We start from the raw sequence: 24,331 nt of genomic DNA, 5'->3' as shown, positions 1-24,331 counted from the left end.
TGGCACGGTATCAAACGCCTTACTGAAATCTAGGTAAATTAGATCCACTGCATTTCCTTTGTCTAAAAAATCTGTTATTTTCTCAGAGAAGGAGATCAGGTTGGTTTGGCATAGTCTACCTTTTGTAAAACCATGTTGTATTTTGTCCCATTTACCATTGACCTGAATGTCCTTAACTACTTTCTCCTTCAAAAATTTTTCCAAGACCTTGCATACTACAGATGTCAAACTAACAGGCCTGTAGTTACCCGGATCACTTTTTTTTCCTTTCTTAAAAATAGGAACTATGTTAGCAATTCTCCAATCATATGGTACAACCCCTGAGTTTACAGATTCATTAAAAATTCTTGCTAATGGGCTTGCAATTTCATGTGCCAATTCCTTTAATATTCTTGGATGAAGATTATCTGCCCCCCCCCATTTAGTCCCATTAAGCTGTTTTAGTTTCGCTTCTACCTCAGATATGGTAATGCCTACCTCCATATCCTCATTCCCATTTGTCATGCTACCATTATCCCTAAGATCCTCTTTAGCCTTATTAAAGACTGAGGCAAAGTATTTGTTTAGATATTGGGCCATGCCTAGATTATCCTTGATCTCCACTCCATCCTCAGTGTCTTGCATGTCAGGGCTTTCCAGTGATGGCTCTGTTATGTTCTAATCTAGCAATGTATATTCTTCCAGGTCATCTGTCTTTCTCAAGGCTCCCATCTTTGCCTGAGGAGCTTACCAAAGCATGGTAGCAATGCAATCTGCAAAATAAGTCCTTGATCCTGCCGTGACGCACATACATGCTTAACTTTACATGCTGTCATGGGGTTCAATGGGACTACTCACACTGCATGTTAAGAACATGTGTAAGTCATTGTAGGGTCAGGCTTAAGATGTTAACAGCATAATTCAATGTTTTACCCCTTGACTTCAAAACATGCAGTGTAATAGTGGAAGAACTTTTCTTTCTGACTATTTGTCCACGTGGAAAAAATACACCATACATGAATGCAATATAAGCAGTACGTATGTTATACGACAGGCTTCCATGACTTCTATATAAACTATTTTTAAGGATGCTCCTGAGATTAGGGCACTAGCCAAGAATTTAGGAGATCAAGGCTAATTTCCCAGATCTGCCACAGACTTCCTGTGTGACCTTGAGCAAGTCATTTAAACTCTCTGTGCCTCTGTTCACCATCTGTAAAATGGGAATAATAATACTTCCCTACCTCATAGAGATGTTGTGGGGATAAATACGTTAAAGACTGTGAAGTGCTTTGAGATCTACTGAGGAAAAGCACTATTATAAAGTTATATATTAAAGTGGTTACCCATTTGAAATATATATGAGCTATACTTTCATATATGAAATATATATTTCCTTTAGTAGAGGCAAGGCAATCAGTTTGAGTGGGAAGTTTATTTATTATGTGATTTATACTTTTCTGATACAATAAATACTTGTGCAATTTGATTGGTTAACGTATATATAATGCAATTGTGATAATGTGGATCAGTTTTAGCCAAACGAAACTCTAATTTTAATACCACCAGTATCACTCTCATCTAATTTGCACTAAAATTGAAAACTGTTCAGTATGCATTTGCATAAGTCTTCTAAAACGGAATGCTTTTGAGCAAGGTAAAGCCATAATTAGAGGGGGGAAATTACCATCTAGTTAAAAAGCAATGTGAAAAAGGTACTGTGTCATGCAGTTTTGTGTTCAGAAATATATGAACCAGCTAAAGTACTGAATATGCTACTGCAATTGTTTAAGAAAATAGATGGAAAATTAATATTCTTTCTTATCTCTCCCAATGTCAATGGGATTCTTTTCACTGGCTTCAATGGATGTTGGATCTACTTGATAGTAGGAGGCACAGCCTTGGAGATTTTTCCAATTATCTTCAAACACACAAAAGCTTTTCAGAATCCCCCCTCCCTCCCTCACTGGTATTTCTAACTTGCAGGGAACAGTAAAATACAGCTCTGCAGTTAAACTCCAATATTGGCTATAGATAAGAAACAGAATTACACGCAGAGATTATAATGAAATCGCACATCAATTTATCACAGAGTTTTTTATATTTTGTATTATGTAATACCTATATTACAAATAATATGTCTGAATGTGAGTAATTGAGTGTAAAATCATATGCTTATGGAAGTGTGAATGACAGAGCTAAGAACCACTTCATTCAGCAATCCCAGTCATGGATATCAATCCTCAATAATTCTGGTTCATTTTGAGAAACTATTTGATTATATTCCACTGCTGTTTCATTGGTATTCCCACAGCAGTTCTTATCCATTCTCATTTCTGTTTTCTTTGTTAAATTTCATTTGGACTGTATGGTCATAATAACAGTTCCATCACTTCTCAAGTACCCCGTGCACTCAATGTTATTGAAATGTCACTATAAATAGTGCTTTATGCTGACAATATGCACTACACTCCTTATTTAGATTTATTGCAAAGTAATGAATCTGTATTGCTTTTTTAACCAGAGATGTGTGAATAAGTAATGTATCCTAATAAGTCTTGTGTTGTTACATATATATATTTTTGTAAATGTTCTAAGTTTTGTTTTTAAGAAGCTGAACAGAATACATATGGATGTAGAATAATCATGGGTCCAAGGGTTTGTTGAATTATTTATAATATTTATATAAACAATGATACAGAACTGTAGACTATAGTAGAAAATAGGAACAAGCAAAAAGCAAACACTTCACAAAAACCATATTTTGAACACGTATCCCATTTCACCCTCAACATAATCCTAATCAATTTACAATACATTTCTTGAACAACTGTGTTTTCTTTTTTGATAAGAAGGAAATTTTCTATATTACTATATGTACATGTTGAATGTATTGCATTACAGGTGGGTTGAATTTAATGCTAGGTGTAATATGCCAGAAGGATAGACTGGGAGTCTGAAGAAGTCCTATAATCATAGAATTACTATAACACAGGCAGGGTAGTACCAGGTTTTACCCTTCTAACTTGTCTCAACATGTGCTTGGAGCCGAGGTGGCCAAACTACGGCTGGGGCCACATCCGGCCCTCCAGATGTTTTAATCTGGCCCTTGAGCTCACCTCGGGAAGTGGGGTCTGGGGCTTGCCTCGCTCCAGCCGGGGAGCGGGGTTGGAGTCTTCATAGAATCATAGAATATCAGGGTTGGAAGGGACCTCAGGAGGTCTTGCTTCACTCCGCACGGCTCCTGGAAGCAGCGGCATGTCCCCCCTCCAGCTCCTACACATAGGGACAGCCAAGGGGCTCCGCCCGCTGCCCCCACCCCAAGCACCATCCCCGCAGCTCCAATTGGCCAGGAACCGCAGCCAATGGGAGCTGCAGGGGAGGCACCTGCGGACAGGGTAGCACTCAGAGCCTCCTGGCTGGGCCTCCATGTAGGAGCTGGCGGAGGGCCATGCCGCTGTTTCTGGGAGCCGCTTGAGGTAAGCATCACCCGGAGCCTGCCACTCTGACTCCCTCCCATGTCCCAAACCCCTGCCCAGCCCTGATCCCCCTCTCGCCTTCCAAACCCCTCAGTCCCAGCCCGAAGCACCCTCCTGCACCCTCACACCCTCATCCCTAGCCCCACCCCAGAGCCCACACCCCCAGCCGGAGCCCTCCCACACCCCAGCCCTCAATTCTGTGAGCACTCATAGCCCACTATACAATTTCCATACCCAAATGTGGCCCTCGGGCCAAAACGTTTACCTACCCCTGGCTTGGAGGGATCACCTCTAAGAATCAGAGTAGCTTGTTCTACACATGCATTCAATTTTTGGCTTCTTGGAAGAGATTACTAGTGTTGACTCCAATTGTAACAGTGGTTTTGGTTGTTTTGTTTTTACCTGGGTCTGGATCTGACTTTTTGTAATGTAGATACCTGTCTAAAAATAATGAGACTTCAGCATATATCACACAAGTCTCTGAGGAGCAGTTAGATGGTAATGACTTTTGGTCACTGCTTGCTCCCTTTGGTCTAAAATAGCTTGAATTTGACCACCTGGGAATGTAGCAAAAGCCATTTGTTGAACAGGTCTTTTGAGGGAAGGATTAGGGTGTGTTCCTAGCTGTGATTCTTTTTTTGGTGTCAAGGGGAGGCTTTTCTGAAAATTTGTCCATTTTTATTGTTGCTGGCTAAGGTAAAATTTTATTTCCACTTGATTATTTAAAGGTGCTACCTGGTGAAATTACTTTGTGTGTGGTTAGTATTTTTGTTACTGGGTTTATTTCTATTGTAAGTCTAGTTATTGTCCCTGTACTCAGACCTTCATATGGCTGTTCTTTTTTTTCCAGTGTTATATGTAAATAAATATCCTGGAATGCTTTTAAAGCAGTGACCTAGAGAAGAAAGGCTTCACATCCCATTACCAATCCCCTGAGACATTTCTTCCCTTGACTGTCATTTACATTTGTTTAACATAAAACTTCCATATAAAAACCCGGGGTGGTAGCGATTCAGCACAAGTTAGCACTGTTAGCACTGTTCCACTGATTACACCTCAGGGAAATGTGTGAAGCATCATTGAGTATGAAGATATGAAACTGTATGCTGTCTAAACATGCTTGTTACTAAAGATGTGTTCCTGGCTAACACCCACAAGACAGATTTACATCAAGACAAGCCTGTCAGGTGTTGATGGGGCATTAAGCAGAATCAACTCTTTCAGTGGACCCAGGGGCGAAATAAAAATATAGCTGCTTATGGCCGCAAGGCCAGCGGCGGGCCGGCCCCCCGATGGCCGCAAGGCCAGCGGCGGGCCGGCCCCCCGATGGCCGCAAGGCCAGCGGCGGGCCGGCCCCCCGATGGCCGCAAGTGGTTCAATGCAGTCACACAAATGAGGGTCACTCTTGTCAGCCCCCCGATGGCCGGTTTCACCAAGATCTTGTGATACATCAAGCGGGCGGGGGAGAGCTCCCTTTTGTGGGCAGCCAGCCAGGCAATTGGCTCTAAAATCCCCCTTAAGAGCTGTTCTCTACTTGCTTTACCTGTGACCTCTCCGCCCCTAACCGCCTCCCCGGACCCCACCTCCTCTCCTAGCTTCCCTTCTCCCTGTCCCCTGAGCCCTATTCACACCTCTCTCCTCATCTGGTTCCTCTGTGCAAGGGGCTGATCACCTGCGAGGGTCGATACCTTAGAGATTGGGGCCAGAGAAGTGCCATGGACAGACAGCTAGCAAAACTTCCGGGGCGGGAGTGGTTCCAGTGGGGGCGACTATCTGGAGGATTCGCTGTGGTTTGAGAGACAGAACTCCTGGGTTCTCTGGGGCAAGTCACTCCACACTCTGTGCCCGTAAAATGGGGTTCATGATACTGACCTGGGTCCTTAAAAACTTTGGGCCCTCGGAGGAGAGGCGTGGTGTGTCAGTGCCCGCACCCAGGCCCGGCCCGTCCAGAGAAGGGAATTTGTCCTGAGCAATGGAGAGAACTGGCTGCCGTCCCTAGTGGAGCAGCACTTCAGCCGGGTTTGTGTCAGAAAATTGCCGAATTCAACCAAACCAGTGTGAAGCGCCGGGTGAATCCGATTTGAGTGCGCCTTTGCCAGGGTTTACACTGGTGCAGCTAGATCGACTTGAACCCGAGTTGGGTCCAACGGGTGGGACTTTTCAGTAGGGACCACAGCTCGGAAGAGCTGGGGATCCTGCTGGGGGGCTGTGGGGGACTGCCATTAGCTGGGGATCTCTAAGTGGCCCTGTGGCTGGGGCAGAGAGGGCCAAGCCAGGAACAGGGGGAACCTGCATTGCTGATGTAAGCAGAGTCAGGATGAGCTCCACCCTGACATCTGGTGGTGAGGTGTGGCAAGTTGTGGAAAAGAACTTCAGGGGCTGATCTCATTTGCATAGGCACACCCACCCCGCCTAGCATGAGCCCATAGCTGCCCAAATGGTCACTTTGGCTGCTGTGGGATCCCCAGTGTCTCTGTTATTGGGGCAGGAAGAATAAATTGTTATTACCCTCATTATGGGAACTGTGCTTGGAACTGTACTGGGCCTTTTGTTATGGTGGAGGGACTCGCCATCAACTGAGTAGCACTCGCTAGGCAAGGGACATGGGTTCCAAAAGTCTGTGAATTGAGAGAAGTTGGGGACAGGTGTTTATACTTGGTGGTGTGGGATCCCTTGTGAGCATCATACATGCTAATTGCACTTTCTTCTCTCTCCACTGTGGTGTGTCAGAGCTAATGTTGATTCCATTAGTAGTCTAGTTACAGGCTGCTGAGCTGAATTCACTTTGGGCTAATGGTGCACCAGCACTGAGGCTCCCCTACTACAAGCTGAAATCACAAAAGAGCTAAAAACTGACTAAGAGCTGAAATCACTGAGTGTTGTGTTAAGTAGTGGGGGAGCCTGAAGATATATTGTGGAGCAGTTTGTGGGGCAGCTGGTGGAGCTGTTCATAGGACAGCAGGAGCTGTTTGTGGGACGGCTGGTGGAGCAGTTCATGGGATGGCGGGAGCTGCTTGTGGGAAGCTGAGCCGAGCGGAGCAGTTTGTGGACTGGCTGGTGGAGTAGTTCATGGGACGGTGGGAGCTGCTTGTGGGACGCGGAGCCGAGCTGAGTGGAGCAGTTCGTGGACTGGCTGGTGGAGCGGAGCCCTATGGAGCTGTGGGGCAGTCAGCTTCAGATCATGTAAGGTGCCCCTTACCTCTTCCCCTCCCCCCATTTCCACCCAGGTTAGGAGGTAAAACTCTGCAGATAAACTTTCAAACTCTGGGGCTGCCCTGACCAGGGACAGAGACTTTTGGGCCATTGGACTTTTGGGACTTTGGGTGATTTCGGGTTGCTGGACTCAAGAACCCAAGGGAAAGGATGCACCCGAATTTGCTTGGGGTGGGTTTTTGCTCATGGGTTGTGTTATGAATCCTGTTGGTGCTGTTTCCCCAACATGATGCCACATTGTTTTTCTCTGTTATTAAAAGGCTTTTTTGCTACACTCAGACTCCGTGCTTGCGAGAGGGGAAGTATTGCCTCTTGGAGGTGCCCAGCGGGGCTGGTATATATTTGTCCCAGGTCACTGGGTGGGATTGTCTATCACTAGGGCTCAAGCTGGTTTTGCATTGTGTTATTGGAATGGAACCCCTAGATAGTGAACCCGGCCCTTGTTGCTGCCAACTCTGATGGGCAGAAGGGTTACACTCGGATGCCCCTGTAACGTTTGGGCAGCAGAGGGATCTTGCCCTTGCTGCACTGGGTGTGCTCAGGAAGGGGGAGCCCACTGCAGTGTGAAGCACTGTGGGCAAGTGGCAGAGTTAATTTGCATAGCTACTCCCAGGATGCCTTGCACTGCAGTTTTGCCACCAAAGCCTGCCCCCCTGTGCAGGGGTGGCTGTGATCCGGGGTGTGCTTGGTGCGAGAGTGGAGGTGAGGGGCTAGGAGGCCGGGGGCCAAGAGGAGAGGCTGCTGGGCATGCGAGGCTGAGCCCCCCCCATCTGCTCTCTCTGCAGCCCCTCTGGAATGAAACCAGACTCTTCCCCCAAGGGCTCGCGCGGGCTGGGGATCAAGGCCGAGTTCCTGAAGCAGACGGGGACGAGCGCCCCCCGCACCCCGAGGCAGGACACGGCCGTGACTAAAGGTACACCCAGACACCGGCGTGGGGGGCAGCGCGCGTGTCTGCGTTGTGGGGCTGGGCCCTGTGGGGTGATGGGGACGTGTCGGGCCTGTGAGATTGTGGATCAACATCGACGTGCAGCCGTTAGGGAACCAGGTCAGACAACCCGGATTCAAGCGCCAGCGACTTGCAGCTGATCCATGGCGCTGCTTCTGTTTCGCCACGTCCGACCAGCCGGCTGCCCGCAGCGTGGCCCAGTTCTTGGCTGAGATCAGCTCTGGGCCGAAGAACTGCCGGGGGGAGCTGAGCCCCAGCCAGAGCGAGGTGATGCTGGGGGGCAGGGGGCCGTGGTCGGAAGAGCTCATGGACATGGTCGTCTCCGTGGCTTGAAGCTACGCTCCGGCGACTGGTCCATTGTCCAGGCGTCCTCCCGGAGTCCTCGTAGCAGCATCTGCGAGCGACGAATTCTGCCGTCTCCACTTGGCTAGGAACCTCCGCCCAGCCTGGCGGACGAAGACCGGGCCTCAGTTTCCCTGGCCTTCGTCGCCTCGCGGCTGGATCACAGCAGTGCGATAGACGTGGGCGGGAAGCAGTCGGCACTTGGCCACGCTGGCCGCTGGCACTGCAGGGCGTCTCCTCGGCAGGGGCGTCTCCTCGGCACTGCAGGCTACCTTGAGCATTTCGCGCTTGTCCTCCACTCCGTCCACAGGCTTCCCCGTGGCCTGGGCCCATTGGAGCGACACGACGGTCTGAAGCTCCAGGACAAAGATATCTGCTCCTCGGGCCAGGCGCAACCTGCTGCAGGGACCAGCTTGGCTGTGGGGCAGACGGCGCTTTCTCGGAGCTGGGCTGAGGAGGGGCAAAGAGCTCCCCAGGAGCTAAGGACAGTCGTAAACCTCGCCGCTTTCACCTCCCAGTGCCCGGTGCCTTTCTGGGACCTGCCTCCTCCAACCTAGACCCAGAGCAGCGGGTCTAATTGTATTACCGCCCCCCCAACCCAAACGCCCTCCAGAAACCACGCTCCGCTGCACACACGCCTCCCTCGGGGAGCACGCACCACGCGTGCAGACGTCCGCTCAGTGCAGGATCCTGCGGGGCGAGATCCCGGCCGGACGAGCCCAGATCAGCATGGGTGGCGGGTGTGTGTGTGAGGTTGTGTTGGGGGTTGAAAGGCGGCGAGGCTGGCGGGGGGAGTCATGGGCCCTGTGGCGTGTGGGCAGTTGGGGGGTCTTTATTCCCCTGGGTCTCACTTTTTGGACAGTGACGCGGAGTTTGGTTCTAGATGACGGTGCCCCTCAGAAAGCCCCTTGGGGCATCAACATCATGAAAAAGAACAAGAAACCTGCTCCACGGGCCTTCGGTGTGATGGTGGAGGACTGTCAGCCCACCCCAGCCAACAAGGTAGGTCCCAGCCTGCCTCTCCCCGCTCTGAGCCCCCCCCCTGCCCGGGCAGAACGAGGGCACGGCTCTGCCCGCTCTGAGCCCCCCCCCTGCCCGGGCAGAACGAGGGCACGGCTCTGCCCGCTCTGAGCCCCCCCCCTGCCCGGGCAGAACGAGGGCACGGCTCTGCCCGCTCTGAGCCCCCCCCCTGCCCGGGCAGAACGAGGGCACGGCTCTGCCCGCTCTGAGCCCCCCCCCTGCCCGGGCAGAACGAGGGCACGGCTCTGCCCGCTCTGAGCCCCCCCCCTGCCCGGGCAGAACGAGGGCACGGCTCTGCCCGCTCTGAGCCCCCCCCCGCCCGGGCAGAACGAGGGCACGGCTCTGCCCGCTCTGAGCCCCCCCCTTCCTTAACATCTGGCATCTGCCATTCCAGCTGTGCCCATCTGTGCCCCCCCCCCCCGCCCCGGCCCTCACACACTGAACAGCAGACCCTCCCTGTGGTCTCCGCTCCTTCAGGCCGTGTCTGTTCCCTGCAGAACGTCCCGCTGATCGTGGAGGCCTGCTGCAAGGTGGTGGAGGACAAGGGCCTGGAGTACATGGGCATCTACCGCGTCCCCGGGAACAACGCCGTGGTGTCCAGCCTGCAGGAGCAGCTCAACAAGGGAAGCACCGAGATCAACCTGCAGGACGAGGTGCGGAGCCGCCCTCGGCCAAACTCCCGTGTGCCGCCCCCAGAACAGCGGGGCTCAACAGCGCCAGTAGCTCAGGATTGGCCCGGCTGCCAGGACGGAGGGGAGGGCAGGCCAAATCTGAGCGAGCAATGTTGGGACCTGCTGAGAGGGGTCCCAGCACCCCTCGTGTCTGACCCGGCTGCCCGAGGCTGCCAGGTTTGCCTGTAGGCAGAGCAGCCCCTGGGCGAGAGCCTGGTGTGGCCCCAGCCCCGGCGTCCCAGTGCTACAAACCAACAGGCTGCAGCTGCCCGCTGATGTTCAATTGTGCAGCGCAGCAGCGACCCCTACTGGCCAGGCCGGGCAGTCCCGGTGACTCTGGGCTGTAATAACACCAGCACGCACAGAGCAGGGGTCGTCTCCCAAGCGCCCTTGGGGGCAGGAATGGGAATTAACTGGGGGGGATGGGCGTGGGGGGGGCAGAGACACGCTTGGCTTCGCATCTTCCTGTTAGCTCCTTTTCCAAGGGGGGGGCGGTTACACTCGTGGGCTGCGCCCGCTGATGGGTTCCAGTGCCACTTACGCCGCTTCCGGCCCGGCTCGCCCTCTCCACATCCCACGGGGTTGGGCATGGGCCAGAAGAGTTACACTCCTCACTGCAGGCTGCCCTTGGCCCCTGGCTCCTGCTGTCCTGGAGGGGGCCAGGAGCCTCCCCGGTGCCCTCTCCAGGGCGGGCATTGCTAGTAGTTGCTCTCGCATGAAGTGGAGGAGGGGCTGGTTAGCTTGATGCCAGCAGCGAGACCCCTGTGGTTCCCCCAGGCCCTGGGCTCTGAGGTTCCCCCAGCAGTGACCAGGCTGCCCGCTCTTGGCCTTCCCACCCCAGGCATCTTCCCCCCTAAGCACGGCCTCCTCTCCCCACACAGAGGTGGCAGGACCTGCATGTCATCAGCAGTCGGTTGAAATCCTTCTTCCGGAAGCTCCCGGAGCCCCTGTTCACAGACGGTGAGTCAGGGGTATAACCCTACCCCCAGCACACACTCAGACCACACACACACACACACACACACACAGATCCACAGGTTTCACATACACACACACACAGCTGAGGGACATACACATGCGTGCAGAGCCAGAGATATGATGAAATTCAATAAGGACAAATGCCGAGTACTCCACTTAGGAAGGAACAATCAGTTGCACACACACAAAATGGGCAATGACTGCCAAGGAAGGAGTACTGCAGAAAGGGATCTGGGGGTCATAGTGGACCACAAGCTAAATATGAGTCAACAGTGTAAGAGTGTTGCAGAAAAAAGCGAACATCATTCTGGGATATATTAGCAGGAGTGTTGTAAGCAAGACACGAGAAGTAATTCTTCCCTTCTACTCCACGCTGATTAGGCCTCAACTGGAGTGTTGTGTCCAGTTCTGGGCACCACATTTCAGGAAGGATGTGACAAATTGGAGAGAGTCCAGAGAAGAGCGACAAAAATGATGAAAGGTCTCGAAAACCTGACCCATGAGGGAAGATTGAAAAAATTGGGTTTGTTTAGTCTGGAGAAGAAAAGATTGCGAGAGGACATGGTAACAGTTATCCAGTACATACAAGGTTGTTACCAGGAAGAGGGAGAAAAATTGTTCTTAACCACTGAGGATAGGACAAGAAGCAATGGGCTTAAATTACAGCCAGGGAGGTTTAGGTTGGACATTAGGCAAAACTTCCTACCTGTCAGGGTGGTTCAGCCCTGGAATAAATTGCCCAGGGAAGTTGTGGAATCTCCATCATTGGAGATTTTTAAGAGCAGGTTAGACAAACACCTGTCAGGGATGCTATACTTAGTCCTGCCTTGAGTGCAGGGGACTGGACTAGATGACCTCTCAAGGTCCCTTCCAGTTCTAGGATTCTCTCTCTCTCTCTCTCTCTCTCTCTCTCACACGCATGCACAGCCAGAGGACACGGACACACACACACACACACAAACAAACAAACTCCTCAGCCTCTCCTAGGATCAGGATTTGGAGTGCGGCTGGCTCTGGTGCGTGTCTCTGCTGCCCAATGGTAACCATGTTCCCCTGCAGCCTCTGACTCGCTGCGCTGTTGTGACTAAAGCCCGCTTGGAGCCCTCCCCTCCCCCACACCTCCCTACTGGACGTGTCCCCCCTCCCCCGCCTGTGGCCCTGTGGCCTCGGGACTCCTTCACGGAGGCAGCCCTTGTCCCGCTGGTGCCCCAGTGGTGAGCCCATGTGTGTCGGCTGCATTGGGGGGATGGCTCTGTGACCCCTTCATTGGCACATTGCTCCGCTTGCTGCCTGGCGGTCTGCCCTGGGAACCCCTGTGTCCATGCAGCAGCCCCCAGAGCCCCGTAGATATAGACTGCCCCCCTTCATCCGCTGTCTCTGCATTACCCATGTGCCCTGTGCTGCCAGCAATCCCTGAGCACCACGATCCATCTGTTGGCTCAGAGCCTTCTGGGTACATGTTACTAGGGGGAGGGATAGCTCAGTGGTTTGAGCATTGGCCTGCTAAACCCAGGGTTGTGAGTTCAATCCTTGAGGGGGCTGTTTGGGATCTGGGGCAAATATTGGGGATTGGTCCTGCTTTGAGCAGGGGGTGGGACGAGATGACCTCCCTGAGGTCCCTTCCAACCCTGAGATTCTATGATACTGCTGTCACCCAGAGCCTCCTCGCTGCCCCACCTCCTTCTTACCCCTGTGCCCGTGCCCCAGCGTGCCCACCACTGAATGCAGCCTGTGTCCTGGCCTGATGGCTCCTCTCTTCTCCACCCCTCCTCAGCGTCTCTAGCAGTGCACCCTCCTGGGGCTTCACCCCCGGCCCTGGCCCAGCGGGCACTGCCCCAGGGCGCCCCCTTGGGGCTGTGCTTGGCGGTGCCATTGAACCCGGCCTCTCTCTGTGTGTCTGGCTTTCAGATAAGTACAACGACTTCATCGAAGCCAACCGGATCGAAGATGCCAGCGAGAGGTTGAAGACGTTGCGGAAACTGGTACGGCGAGTGGCCAGAGCCTGTCCCATGTGAGGCAGGGCCCTTCCCTCGGGGCTGTCGGTCCCTCCTGGGCATGGGAACCCTCCGCAGGTCCCCCTGCCGTCAAGCAGGGGTCACCCTCTGAGCCCCCAAACCTCCTGCCCATGGGCGGGGAGCCAGCGTCACCACCGTCCCAGGAAAAATTCTCCCTCCCTTTCCATCTGTCTGGTAGGCTTGGCCTGTCCAGCGTGGGGGGATCCCAGCCCTGTCCTGAGGCTGGGGGGGTGCAGAGCATCCTGCCTTGCTCCCTCCTCCAGCCTGGAAAAGGGGAGGTGTGTGCAATGGGGGGCAGAGGAGGAATGGAGGGGCCGATCCGGAATGAGGAGGGCCCTAGTGAGGAAGGAGTGAGGCTGGGATGGGGATGGGGGGGTCCCTGTCCCTCTCTGTGGCTGACCAGGCATTCATGCTGCTTCTGCGCCCCCACAGATCCGGGACCTGCCGGGACAGTACTACGAGACACTCAAGTTCCTGGTGGGGCACCTGAAGACTATCGCGGACCACTCCGAGAAGAACAAGGTAGCGTTGCCATCACCTGCCCGCCCCCCCCCAGCCAGCCCCCGTGCCCTGCTAGAGGGCCCTGGGCATTAGTGAGCCCGGCCCCAGGGCCGTGGATTCTCTGTGTGCGGGACGCCTGGTGCTCTCCAGGGCCCGAGTGCTCTGTGGTCTATGCCCCAGGTTCCCCAGCAGGGCATGGACGTGAAAACCTAGAGCCGAGTCCCTGAGCAGCGCTGCATGTTCTCTGCATTGTACCGAACGGGGACCTGGGGTCTCAGCTGGGATCGCACGCAGGGCGGCCAGGCCCTCTTGCCGCTTGTGCGGCTGCCACGGCACGTCTGTCGTGATCAGAGCGAGTGTGGGTGTGTCTGCCCGAGCTGGGGGGTCCCACCTCCGCCTCCAGGCGTAAACATGTCCTAAGTAACTTGCCCAAGGTCACCCAGGACGTCTGTGGCGGAGGAGGGGATTGATCTCCCAAGCTCCAGACTAACGCCCTGTCGGCCGGGATAGCCTCCTTTCCTGGACTGCGAAGCAAAGCTCAAAAGCTAAGTGGAGAGGGAGGCAGCATTCTCTAATGGTTAGGGTGGGCAACTGGGAGTCAGGACTCCTGGGTTCTGTCCCTGGCTGTGACAGTGTTGGCCACTGCCTCAGTTTCCCCATCTGTAAGAAGGGGATGATCACCCTAAGCCACCGGTGCTGGGAAAGTGACTGTGAGTTCATTAGTTAATTGGCTAATCTGGGTGTGAGGAGATCAGGTGGGACGGGTTGCAGCGAGGCCGATGGCAGGACAGGGTGTTTGCCTGCCCTTCCCCCAGGCTGGGGATTGATGTGATTTTATCACTGGGATCTTCCAGCCCAGGGCCTTGGCATGAAACTGTCCCATCCCAGAGGGGGGCCCACAGGCTGCGCTCAGGCTGCTGACAGCAGGGTGATAGTACCCACCGGGATGGGGTTTCCTGGGAGCCAGGAGTGGGGCTGGCTGCCGGGACTGTAACCCCCTGCCCTGTTTGCAGATGGAGCCCCGGAACCTGGCCCTGGTCTTCGGCCCCACGCTGGTCCGGACGTCCGAGGACAACATGACGGACATGGTGACGCACATGCCAGACCGCTACAAAATCGTGGAGACCCTCATCCAGCATGTAAGTGACAGGCGGCCCCTTGCTCAGCCCTGTGCTTTACTGGGCAGGACGGGCCCCTGGCACCCAGATCCCCCACCCACCTCACCCCCCTGTGCTTTACATGTCAGGATGAGCTCCCAGCGCCCTGCTCCCCCTGGGCTGGAGGGGCCCCCGGCGCCCTGCTTCCCCCACTCTTTGCCCATCTTACCAGGCTGAAGGGAAAAGTCCCTCCTTGGAAGCCGAACATCAGTGGGTCGGGGTTGGACTTTTCTGAATGGTCAGGATCTGCCGTGTTCAGCTCCCAATGCGGTGCAGGGTGTGCAAGGTCAGACAGCAGGGGGCGGGTGCCCCGGGACTGTGGGGCAGGCTGGAGGGGAGGGAGAGGGGGCTCAGACTGTGGGGCGGAGGGGCCTGCAGAGTCAGACTGAGACATGTGCATTCGGATCTCTGCGCTGGATGGGGGCGACGTGGGAATGAATCTGGCAGTAGCCGGGCGACCTGGAGCCAGTCGCCCCCCCTTCCCGCCTCTCTTTCCCCACCCCGGAGCGGGCGATGCCGGCCCTGTGCTGCGGGGCGGGGGTTGCGAGGAGGGGCCCAGTGTGGAAAGCCCCAGCGTTGCCATCCTGCTGCTCTCTGACCCTCGTCCCCTCTCCTTGCCCCCACAGTCGGACTGGTTCTTCAGTGACAAGGAGGACAAGGGGGAGAAGGTGAGTCCCAGGCCGGGGGAGCAGGGGGGTTGGCTCCCTGGCCGCCGGTGGGCACCTGTCCCAGCCGTGGGAGGGCTGCTCCTCTCTGGGGACAGCCGGTCCCTGAACGCATCCCCTGAGCTCTGCATGCACGGCCCTCGCGAGACCGGCCTGGGGGCAGCCTCTCTCCTGCCCCCTGCCGGAGACCCCGGTGGAGGGGAGGCCAGCTGGTTCCCTGTGTGTGAACAGCGCCCCGCCCTGCCCGAGGCCGGAACGCTGAGCTCCTGGGGACGGACCCCGCCAGGGCGAGCGGCTCCCCCCGAGGGGCTCTGACCAGCACGGCTGGCGGGGCAGGGGGCTCTCAGCAGACAGCGCGAAAGGGAGTCGGGGCTGGGCCCAGGGGCTGCTCCGCTCACCGCTCTCCCCCAGCTGCCGTTCCAGACCCCTGTGGACGAGAAGGAGGCGCAGTCGGTGCCGAACATCGAGTACCTGCTCCCCAACATCGGGAGGACGGTGGTGCCAGGGGACGCCTCAGGTGAGGGGAAGGCTCCAGCCGTGGGGCCGTCGGGGCTCAGCCGGCAGCACCGGAGGAGGAGTGACCTCGCAGGAGTTACTGGGCCACTGCCCCTGGCCAGGCCAGGGCTCTCCCCGTCAGGCACTCCCTGCTGGGCAAGCCGGGGATCCCCCTCCTCCCTGGGCACCCCCAGCATCCCCCTCCCTGGGCACGCCCCTCGCAAGCGGGCTGAGGAGCTGCAGGACAGCTGGGGACCTGGGCTCCCGCTCGCCCTTCGTGACGCAGGAGCTGCCCGTCTAGCAGCGGGCACGAGCCTTCCTGGGCAGGAGGTGGGGCATTTCCTCAGGCCATGCCCACCGCTGAGGATTGGGTGTGATGGGGAGGCTGGCACCCAGGAACAACAAGGAGCCAATCACTGGCCATGGGCTGGTTACCAACTGCAGTTGGGCTCCCCCTAGTCTTACTGCGGGGAAACGCTGGTCTAGTGTCAGTGAGTTCCCCAGGTCCTCTCCTGCCTATACTCCGTGATAGCTGCTGTCCCTGAGCCCCCCACTAGGCCCCATCGTGGAACAGTCCAGGTTCCAGCCATCAAACCACAGGGCTGCCCGTTGTTCCCTCACTAGCCAGCCAGCCCCAGCAGCTCTGCCACGGGTCTGGGGGGCAGAGCTTATTTGCCCCCCCCACTGGCTGCCTCTGTCCTGTGCCTGGTCCCTCTGCCCCGGCTCGAGCTGCGCGTGCGGAGCGGAGCGGCTTTGAAATGACGTTGATTCTTTATGCTCTTTCCTTAAACGTCTCTCTGCTGTCTTCTTCTCCCTCCTCTTCCTCCTCCTCCTCCTCCTCCAGCGGATCTGCTGGAGCTCTAGAGCGGGTACAGTGCTGCTGCCTGGGTGCATTGCTCACGCACTAATTCCGTCGGGTGATCGTGAGAGAGCGGGTGCAGGAGGGGAGCCGGAGCCCTGCGCGATCCCCCTGGGAAGAGCGCCCCCTACCCCCACCCCACGGCGCTGGCCGCAGCGCACCTGACCCACGTAGCTTTTCTTTGGGCAATGACCCACCTTTCCCATGGGCAGGGGGGCATGCCCCCCGGTACCCGTTTGCCCCCTTTGCAAGGTCACGATCCCCAGCTTGGCACCCCCGGTGTGGTTCGTCCCTCTTGCAGTCAGAGGAAGAATGATCTGGACCCCGCCCCCCACATCCACCCACAGCTTTGGGTACATGGGGGGGCCCTGCCGCTGACATGCAGTTTGCTCTGTGGGGGAGCACAGGGGAGTGCCGACCCTCTGCCACCCTGCCCGCCTGAGAGCACCCAGCAGCGTCGGGTCAGAGGCCTGCTGGTCCTGGTGCCCATGACCCCGGTGCTTGGCATCAGCCCAGCTGAGCCGTAGCTGGGTGCAGGGGGAGCCCTGCCAGCTGGGATCTGTGAATGCCAGAAGCACGAGTCTGGCCATGTGAGTGGGTGCCCGGGATCCCTCTGGAGTCAGATCAGCTGGTGCCACCCATCCCAGGGTACTGAGGTCATCAGTGGGCCCTTGGGAGACCCTCTTTCCTCTGCCTGTCCAGGGTGCAGAGACGCCCCTTCATCTCTTGGCCTCTCCCCTCTCTGAGCCTTCCCAGTGGCCATGCAGCCCAGCCCCATCCCGGCTGTGCCCCCGCCCCCCCCCAGCCCCACACGACCCCTGCGCCACACCCAAGGAACCCAGGCTGACCCGCCAGCCCCCCTGGTTCACAGCTCGCTCTTCCCAGTGGTGGCTAGCTGCAGGTTCGGGGGCTGGGATTCCAGATCCTCTCGGGGCTCCGCATTCCCCTCCTGGCCCCCTCCCTCATAATCACCAGCCGCGAGTCCCATCCCTCCGCCGGGGTGGGGTGTGTCTGGGGGTCATTGTGTTTGTCCTTGTGCTTCTCAGTGTGGTGGAGTGGGGGCTGGCGTGGTGGGTGCATCCTCTCCCTCCTCCCCCCCTTAACCTGCTTGCGAGACATTGCAGATTAACACACAGTCCCCCTACGGCCCTCGCCTGTGCATTCTTTGGGGCTCGCCCCTCCTCCAGCCCAGCGAGAGAGCTGGGCTCGGGTTTGGAGCGGGCAGCCCGTGGGCAATATCCTGCCGCATTGGCCCTTCTCTGTGCACAGCCTCGGGTCCCTGGCTGGTGTGAATGGGCGTCGCCCCCTGACTTCAGATGGAGTTTCCACCATCGGGGATCTGCCGGTGGCCCCCCACTAAAAATCTCCCTGCACCTCCCTGCTGTAGTATGGGGGGGGCATTGCCTTGGTGGCTGCTCCCAGCTATAGGAGACCCCCTCTTTAGCACCAGCGGTAGGAGCTTGTGCCTTTGGCCCTGCAGGCCACGAGTCTGAACCGCCTGAAGCGTGCATGATAACCATTTGGCCGCAGGGATCAGTGCAAAGGGGACCCAGTGTAAATTGGGATCAGGCCCCTCTGGGTCTAACCTGAGCTCAGTGAGCATCAGAGGAGAGAGCTCCCCCGTGTCATGAGACTGGTTTGCCCTGGGGCACGTGAGCGCTGCAGAACCCTGCCTGGGGCCTCCCCAGAACCAGCTTCCGTAGCCCCAGGTGCCAGCGGAGTAACTCCTCCTGTGTTCTCCCATCGCGCCACTGTCCCCTTCCACCCCGTCCGTCCGTCCTGGGCTTGTGGCTCCATTCCGTTAATGCCACTGGCAGGACCCGTCCCGCTGCTGGGTGTGTGACTGGGGCTCCGGCGACTGGGCCTTTCTCAGCTGGGCGTGATTCTTTTTTCTCGTTTCCTTTTCTGTACTTTTCCCCCGTGCTGTGATTAACCCAGCGGTTGTGTGAGCGGGGTGCGCGGGTCGCACGCGAGTGGACAGAGGGACCCGGAGATCACTGGACTTCCTGGAAGCTCCTTCTGTGGGATCAGAGATCCCTGGAAAGCTCCCCCTGAGTCTGGGGCAGCCGCTGCCTGGAGGCGCACGAACCTCCATGGCTCGGCCGGCTGGAGCTGCGAAATATTGCGGCTGAAATTTTTTTTCTGGTATCGGCGGCGCTGGAACATTTGTCAGATTTGCGTCCGTTTTGCCAAATTGTTCATTTTGAGGGGGAAAAATAAATCTGACAAATCCTTTCGATTTTTCCCTTCCAAATGAATTTTTTCTTCAAAATTTCCTCAAATTTTATGTAAAAAATAAATTCAAACATGTTTAAAAATGGTCAGAAATCGAAACGTTTGGTCCGGCCTGAAACCAAGGGCTTTTGGGACTTTTTGCAAAGTGCCCAAAATCCCGCTGTCCTGGCGCCCCTCCCGACAGCTACACCTGGGCCTCGTTAATTTCTCAGCATGGGCGCCCCGCTGCCAGTTGCTGGATCCGTTTGGATGCTGATCGTACCGTTGATTAGAGCCACACGTGGAGGGAAAGCTTGGCGACTGCCCTTGAGAAATGTCCCTCTGCTGTGGTGCCCGCACGCCCCCTACCTCCCCCGCCCACCCCCCCACGCTAGTAAAGACCTCCCCCGCCCTCCCTAATCCCTGCTGTCTTTTGTGTTACAGATTCAACCAATAGTAGCTCTGCCAAATCGAAGGTAAGGACTCCCGTGTGAGGGACGCTCTGGAGACTGGGGGGGTCCTGTGTGCGCTAAAATCTCCAGCGAAAGGGGCAGGAAACCTAGGGTGGAAAATCGGCATTTTACCAGTACATCCTGTTGCTGTAAAAGCACAGGGCAGCTCAGCAGCTAATGCCTCGCGTGGCCCTTCCCACCTCAGTCCTGGGGCCGTGCTGTCCTGTCTTCTGGAGAGCAGCCAGACGGGCGGGAGAGCGGGGTTGCCAACTCTGCATGAGGGAGGGAGGTGGCGGGGTTTACTTGGGTCTGATGAGGCAGGAGAAAGCTTCAAGGTGACCTTGCAAATCACAGGACGGTGGTAGGGCCCTGGCCTGAGAGTTAAAGACAAGTGATTTCTGTTCCTGGCTCAGCCTGCTCGCTCTCTGCCTCAGTTTCCCCTCTTCCCCCTCATTTATTTAGATCCTTTGGGGGAGGGAGTGTCTTGGCCAGTTTCTCTGAGCAGATCTGCCCAGTCCGACAGGGCCCTGATCCTGACCAGGGGCTGTGCGTGTCTCTGCAGTATCCAGAATTCTAACCCTGGTTCACCCCGCGTATGTTTCCTGCCAACATGTGACATGGTTCCTAACTGTGTGGGGTTCCTGAGCAAGGCCCCTTCCCGTGAGCAGGGCTGGCTCTAGCTCTTCTTAGCTTCTGTCCTGGTGGTTCTGCTGGGTCCATGGGTCTGGCCAGCTCCTGGCTGGGTGGGACACGTAGGAGTGGGAAGGCACATGCAATCCTGTGCCCTGAGAGATGGGCACAGGAGCGGGATAGCAGCCTCCATGGCCCCAGAATGCACTGCAGCAATATGGGCCAGTGGCCTCGCTTTTGTCCCAGAATGCACTGCAGCAATATGCGACAGTAGCCAAGATTTCCCCCCCAGAATGCAGCACGGCATGATGGGATGACACCCTCGATTTTCCCAGAATGCACTGCTGCGGCAGGGTGGCTGCGGCCAGGGCGGCGGCCCAAGCGCTTGGTGCGAAGCAGCGCGAGCTGAGCCTGGCTCCGCGACCTGGGGCGCAGACGGGCTCGGGGCCGTGGCACTAAGCGGGGGGGTTCTCTCTCCAGCAGGGCTCGGGGGTGCCCCGGAAGGAGCAGTACAACAAGGAGCTGCTCGCCATCTCCTTCATCGCCGCCGTCAACCGCAAGAGGAAGAAGCGGCAGGAGGCCAAGCGTTTGGGGAGCAGCACGGATGACGACTCGGAGCACGAGGCCACCAAGGGCGCCGGCAAAGGCAGAGCGGAGGAGACCAAGGACGGGGGCACGGAGGAGGAAGAGGCCAAGGGGCCAGGGCGCGGCACAGCCGCTGGAGAGCCAGGCCCAACGTGCGACTCTCCGAGTCGTCGAGCGGGCGTGGAGGAGCCGGCGGGACCGAGGGAGCCAGCGCCGGACGCCCGGTCCATCGTCTCGGGCTACTCCACCCTGTCCACCATCAACCGCAGCCTGTGCTCCGAGGTGCAGTCGGTGGCCAAGGCGAGGAGGCGGACGACGAGCGCAGCGAGTTCAGCCACGTGGAGACGGACACGGAGAGCAGCTTCCTGCCGGGGAGAGCGGGGCTGGGCGCCGGGCAGGGGCCCGAGGCGGAGAGCGGCGAGAAGGAGAAGCTCGCCTGGGCCTCCTTCAACTCCCACCGGCCCATCCAGTGCGACGCGCTGGCCCGCCGGAAGCTGGCGCGGCCCCGGCCGGACAGCGAGTCGTCGGCCAAGGGCAGCCAGGAGTCCCTGCGGCCCCCGGGGGCCGGCGGGGAGCCGTGGGGCGGCGGGGCCCCGGCCAGGCCCTCGCTGACGGAGCAGATCCGCCTGCGCTTGCGGGGCTCGGCCGACGACATGCTGGCCGTGCGCCTGCGCAAGCCCCACTCCCCGGAGACGCGGCGCAAGAAGAGCTCCTGGCGGCGCCACACGGTGGTGGTGCCCGGCGGCCTGAAGGATCTCAACTTCAAGGAGTGGAAGGAGCAGCAGGCGCCGGGCCCGGGGCCCCCCGCGGGTCCCCAGCTCTGCCCCCGAATGCCGGCGCCTCCTGCAGGGACCTGCACGGGGACAACAAGGACTCGGGCCTCAGCAGCCTGGAGTCGACCAAGGCCAGGCCCTCCTCGTCCTTGGCACTGAGCCACCAGGGCGGCGCCAGTGAGCAGCAGCACAGTAAGGGCCCGGAGGGGAACCCTGGCGACCGGGGCCTGGCTCCCACGCGCGCAGCTTCCTTCCGCTTCCACCAGTGTCTCTAACCCCCTCCAGACCCCGAGGCCCGGCTGTCTCTGCTTTCCCTCCCCGCCATCCCTTTCTGCCCCTGTGCGGCCTCTTGTGGCGAAGGCTGAGGACCCGTCTCCGGGCGCTTCCCCATCCACCCAGTGCCAGGCGCTGCACAGAGCTAGGAGCTCCCTCGAGGGGCGAGCAGCCACTTGCCCTGATTTTGCCAGCCTTGCCCCGGAGCATCCCTTGGCCTTTCTCACGGGGCTCCCGAGGCTGCCAGAGACGTCCCCTCGCTGCCCCAGCCGCGCTGCCTGGCCGGCGCTTCGGTGTGGTGTTAATTGAACGATCCTCCCTTGGTTTGTGGATTTAATCGTGGGTCTCTTTAATTTGGCTCCCTTTTTAAGACTCCCCCACCCCTGAGGCGGGGAACGTCCGCAACTCGGAGTGTCCTGGCCTCGCCACAGAGCCGGGATCCCAGCCCTTGGGGTCCAGCCCGCAGCTGAGACGGGTGGGCGGTCACGGCACACCCACAGGAAGCACTTGGCCTGAGATAGGCAACCCCTCCCCGGCTTCACAGCCCCCCCAGCACATCTCCCTGCATGGCTGTGGGGTCCCTGAGGCTGCCAGATGCTCTCTGCTGCCCCCACAGACCTCACCGGGCAGAGTGTGCGTGGCTCTCGCTGCCCCACCCCTTGATGGGGGATCCCGCGGTTGCTGCCAAGGGCTGCTCCCCCCCTGACACGGGGGGTGGGGGAGGGGGAAGGATGCTCCAATTTCCATGAGACCATTGCCAGTCCCCTGCTGCCAGCCCCCAAACCGCCTCGCAGCCGGAGCTGGTGCCTCTGAAATGCTGCCACAGCTCTGGCATCACATTACTGGGCCCCCCCAGCCTCCCTCGGCTCAGAGAACGTGCCCCTGTGCCGCTGGGGTGCAAGGAAACGTGGGGTGGCTTTGAACGGAGGGTCCCTGGCACCCCAGTCCCAGCCCGTCCTGCCTGCCCCAGAGAGGGGCTCCCCTTTCCCAGCCGGTTCTCCCCCCACCCCCCCGGGGCAGTCCGGGGGAGCGAGGAGGCTGTAGAATGGAGACAGGAGGCCCTGCAGGCGCAGCGCCCGCCCGTGGGCTTTGCCCAAGCGCGTGAGCGTTTTCCCGCTGGCTCGTAACACTGGCGTGTGCATGTGTGTGCGCACGAGCACCAGACACGTGTGTGCATCATTTGCACGTGTGCACGCGCAGGGTTGACACGTGTGTGCCGTGGCTGTGCCCCATGGAGCCCGTTGCTGGGGTGCCCCTGTGCCCAGCGTGAGTCAGCGTTGGGTAATTGGGAGCTGTCGGTGTGTTGGCTTCATTGGCACATGTGCAGGAGGGCGAGTGCTGGGGCCATTGGCACATGTGCTCAGTGACCACGTGCCCGCTGGCACCGCGTGAATGCTGGGAAATGGCCCTCGTGCCAAGGGCCCTTTGTTCCCCAGCCCCTCCCCTGTGCCAGGCCGGGCCAGGTCCTGCTCTCTGCCAGGGAGGAGGTGCCAGGGGCAGGTGGTGCTGTTGTTTGCCAGCCTGCAAAGCCACAGGGGAAGGAGCAGGGGCTGGAACGGTGGCTGGCGAAGCGCAGGAAGGAGACCCAGGCCACGGCTGGTTCAGCGCTTCCAGTGGCCCATTCCCCTCCAGGCGTGGGAGTTTTCCTTGCACGCCCACCGCTCCGGCGTGCCCGTCACCATTCCCCAAGCTCCCCCCACCCTGCCAGTGTAGCTGCTGGTGATTCTACCCACCCTGTGTGCGGCAGGGAAATCCAGGCAGGGAAGGTACGTGGGCCAGCCAGGAACATTCAGGGAGGCGGGAGGAATCCACCGGCGTCACTGGGGCCTAGAGTTCAGCCCCGAGCCCTCCCCGGACACGACCCTCTGCGGCCCGAGGCCTCCTGCCCCTGTGTCTGGACGGGGCGTTCACACTCAGCAGCTCATGCTGCCTGGCAGGTAGGCTGAGAGGGGCGAAGCCGCCCGAGGTTCGGCCGTCCGGTGGGAATCGGGCACTCCCAGCGGGGCTGGGGGGGTCTTTGGCAGGCTCAGCCTGGCTGGGCAGCCCCCTGGCGAGCAGGTGGAGCAGGCAGCTGGGAGCGGGAGCGTTAGGTGACCCAGCCAGGCAGGTTGGAGCCCTTTTGAGAAGCAGGGCTGGACTGGGCCGGGCGTGAGCGAGCGGCGCCGGTGCGCACAGGGCACAGAAGTGGCCCTGCAGAGAGCAGCCAGGCCCAGGTCCCGTGGTGCACGGCACTGGGAGAAGTCAGGGCTCACGTGACTGAGACTCCATCTGTCGAGTCAGGCCCTTGCTAGCAGCGCTGACCAGGGAAATGGCCCGGGGTAAACCCATAGGGCCCACTGGTGCCATCCGGCCCCGAGCCTGTTCACAGCCGGGGAGGAGCACGTTGTGGGCAGCCCAGTGTTAATGCTGCAGCCTCGGTGCCAGGTGGGTGTGAAACCAGCAGTGCCCGTTCCCCAGGCTGTTCAATCCCAGTCACCACCTTGCACAGCCCGGCTTTTAGCCCAACCAGCTTGCTTCCTCTCTGGCCCACACGTTCCCAGCGACAGGCCTGGCGTGTTTGTGTCTCACCGCCCGGTTGGTTCCCCCCCAGCACTCACTGGCTGCCCCTCGGTGCCCACCTGAATCCTTGCCCCCCACCTGCCCAGAACAGCTGGGCCACATGCACATGCCGTTCTCAGTAGGGTTGCACCCCGTGGCTGGGAGCCAGAGCGCGCTCCCGGAGAGAGCGGACGCTTCCTGGAGCCCGGCAAGAACTGAGTGTGACTGCAGGGCTTGCCGGAGCACTTTGCAGAGCACGTGGAAGGCACAAGGACTGGAGCGTTCAAAGCCCTCCGAGAGGAGCGTGTCCACCCTGCGAAACTCCCCTCGCCCTCCCCTGCTCTTTTCACCCAGGAACTTACCAGGCTGACCTCGCCTTAGACGCCAGCGGCCTCGTTTGTGGTTTGTTTTCTGTCACACCGCCAGCGGCCCAGCGCTTGTGCCACCCGCCCAGCTGGGGGCACCGACCGCTGCCTGTCGGCTCAAAGCGCTTTCGCAAGCGATGCAGCCGCCTTCGGGGGGGCCGCAGCAGCTGTACCAACGCGC

At 58.3% G+C, this 24,331-nt stretch overlaps 1 protein-coding gene across 1 annotated transcript; it reads left to right on the top strand.

The window, feature by feature from the left end:
- The first annotated feature begins 6,458 nt into the window (after nt 1-6,458).
- Nucleotides 6,459-21,743, top strand: LOC141986440 (rho GTPase-activating protein 23-like). The gene is given in 14 exon segments (XM_074950920.1): nt 6,459-6,520; nt 7,457-7,584; nt 8,843-8,961; nt 9,477-9,632; nt 10,532-10,610; nt 12,537-12,610; nt 13,076-13,165; nt 14,158-14,283; nt 14,928-14,969; nt 15,390-15,483; nt 18,979-19,010; nt 20,097-20,496; nt 20,499-21,023; nt 21,026-21,743. Coding segments are annotated over 14 exon segments (2,151 nt in total). The 3' UTR covers nt 21,250-21,743.
- Nucleotides 21,744-24,331: the final 2,588 nt, after the last annotated feature.

Source organism: Natator depressus, chromosome 4 (genome assembly GCF_965152275.1).
Source record: "Natator depressus isolate rNatDep1 chromosome 4, rNatDep2.hap1, whole genome shotgun sequence".
NCBI lineage: Eukaryota > Metazoa > Chordata > Testudines > Cheloniidae > Natator > Natator depressus.
Note: the sequence above shows the minus strand (reverse complement) of the source record. Positions and strands in the feature narration are given on the sequence as shown.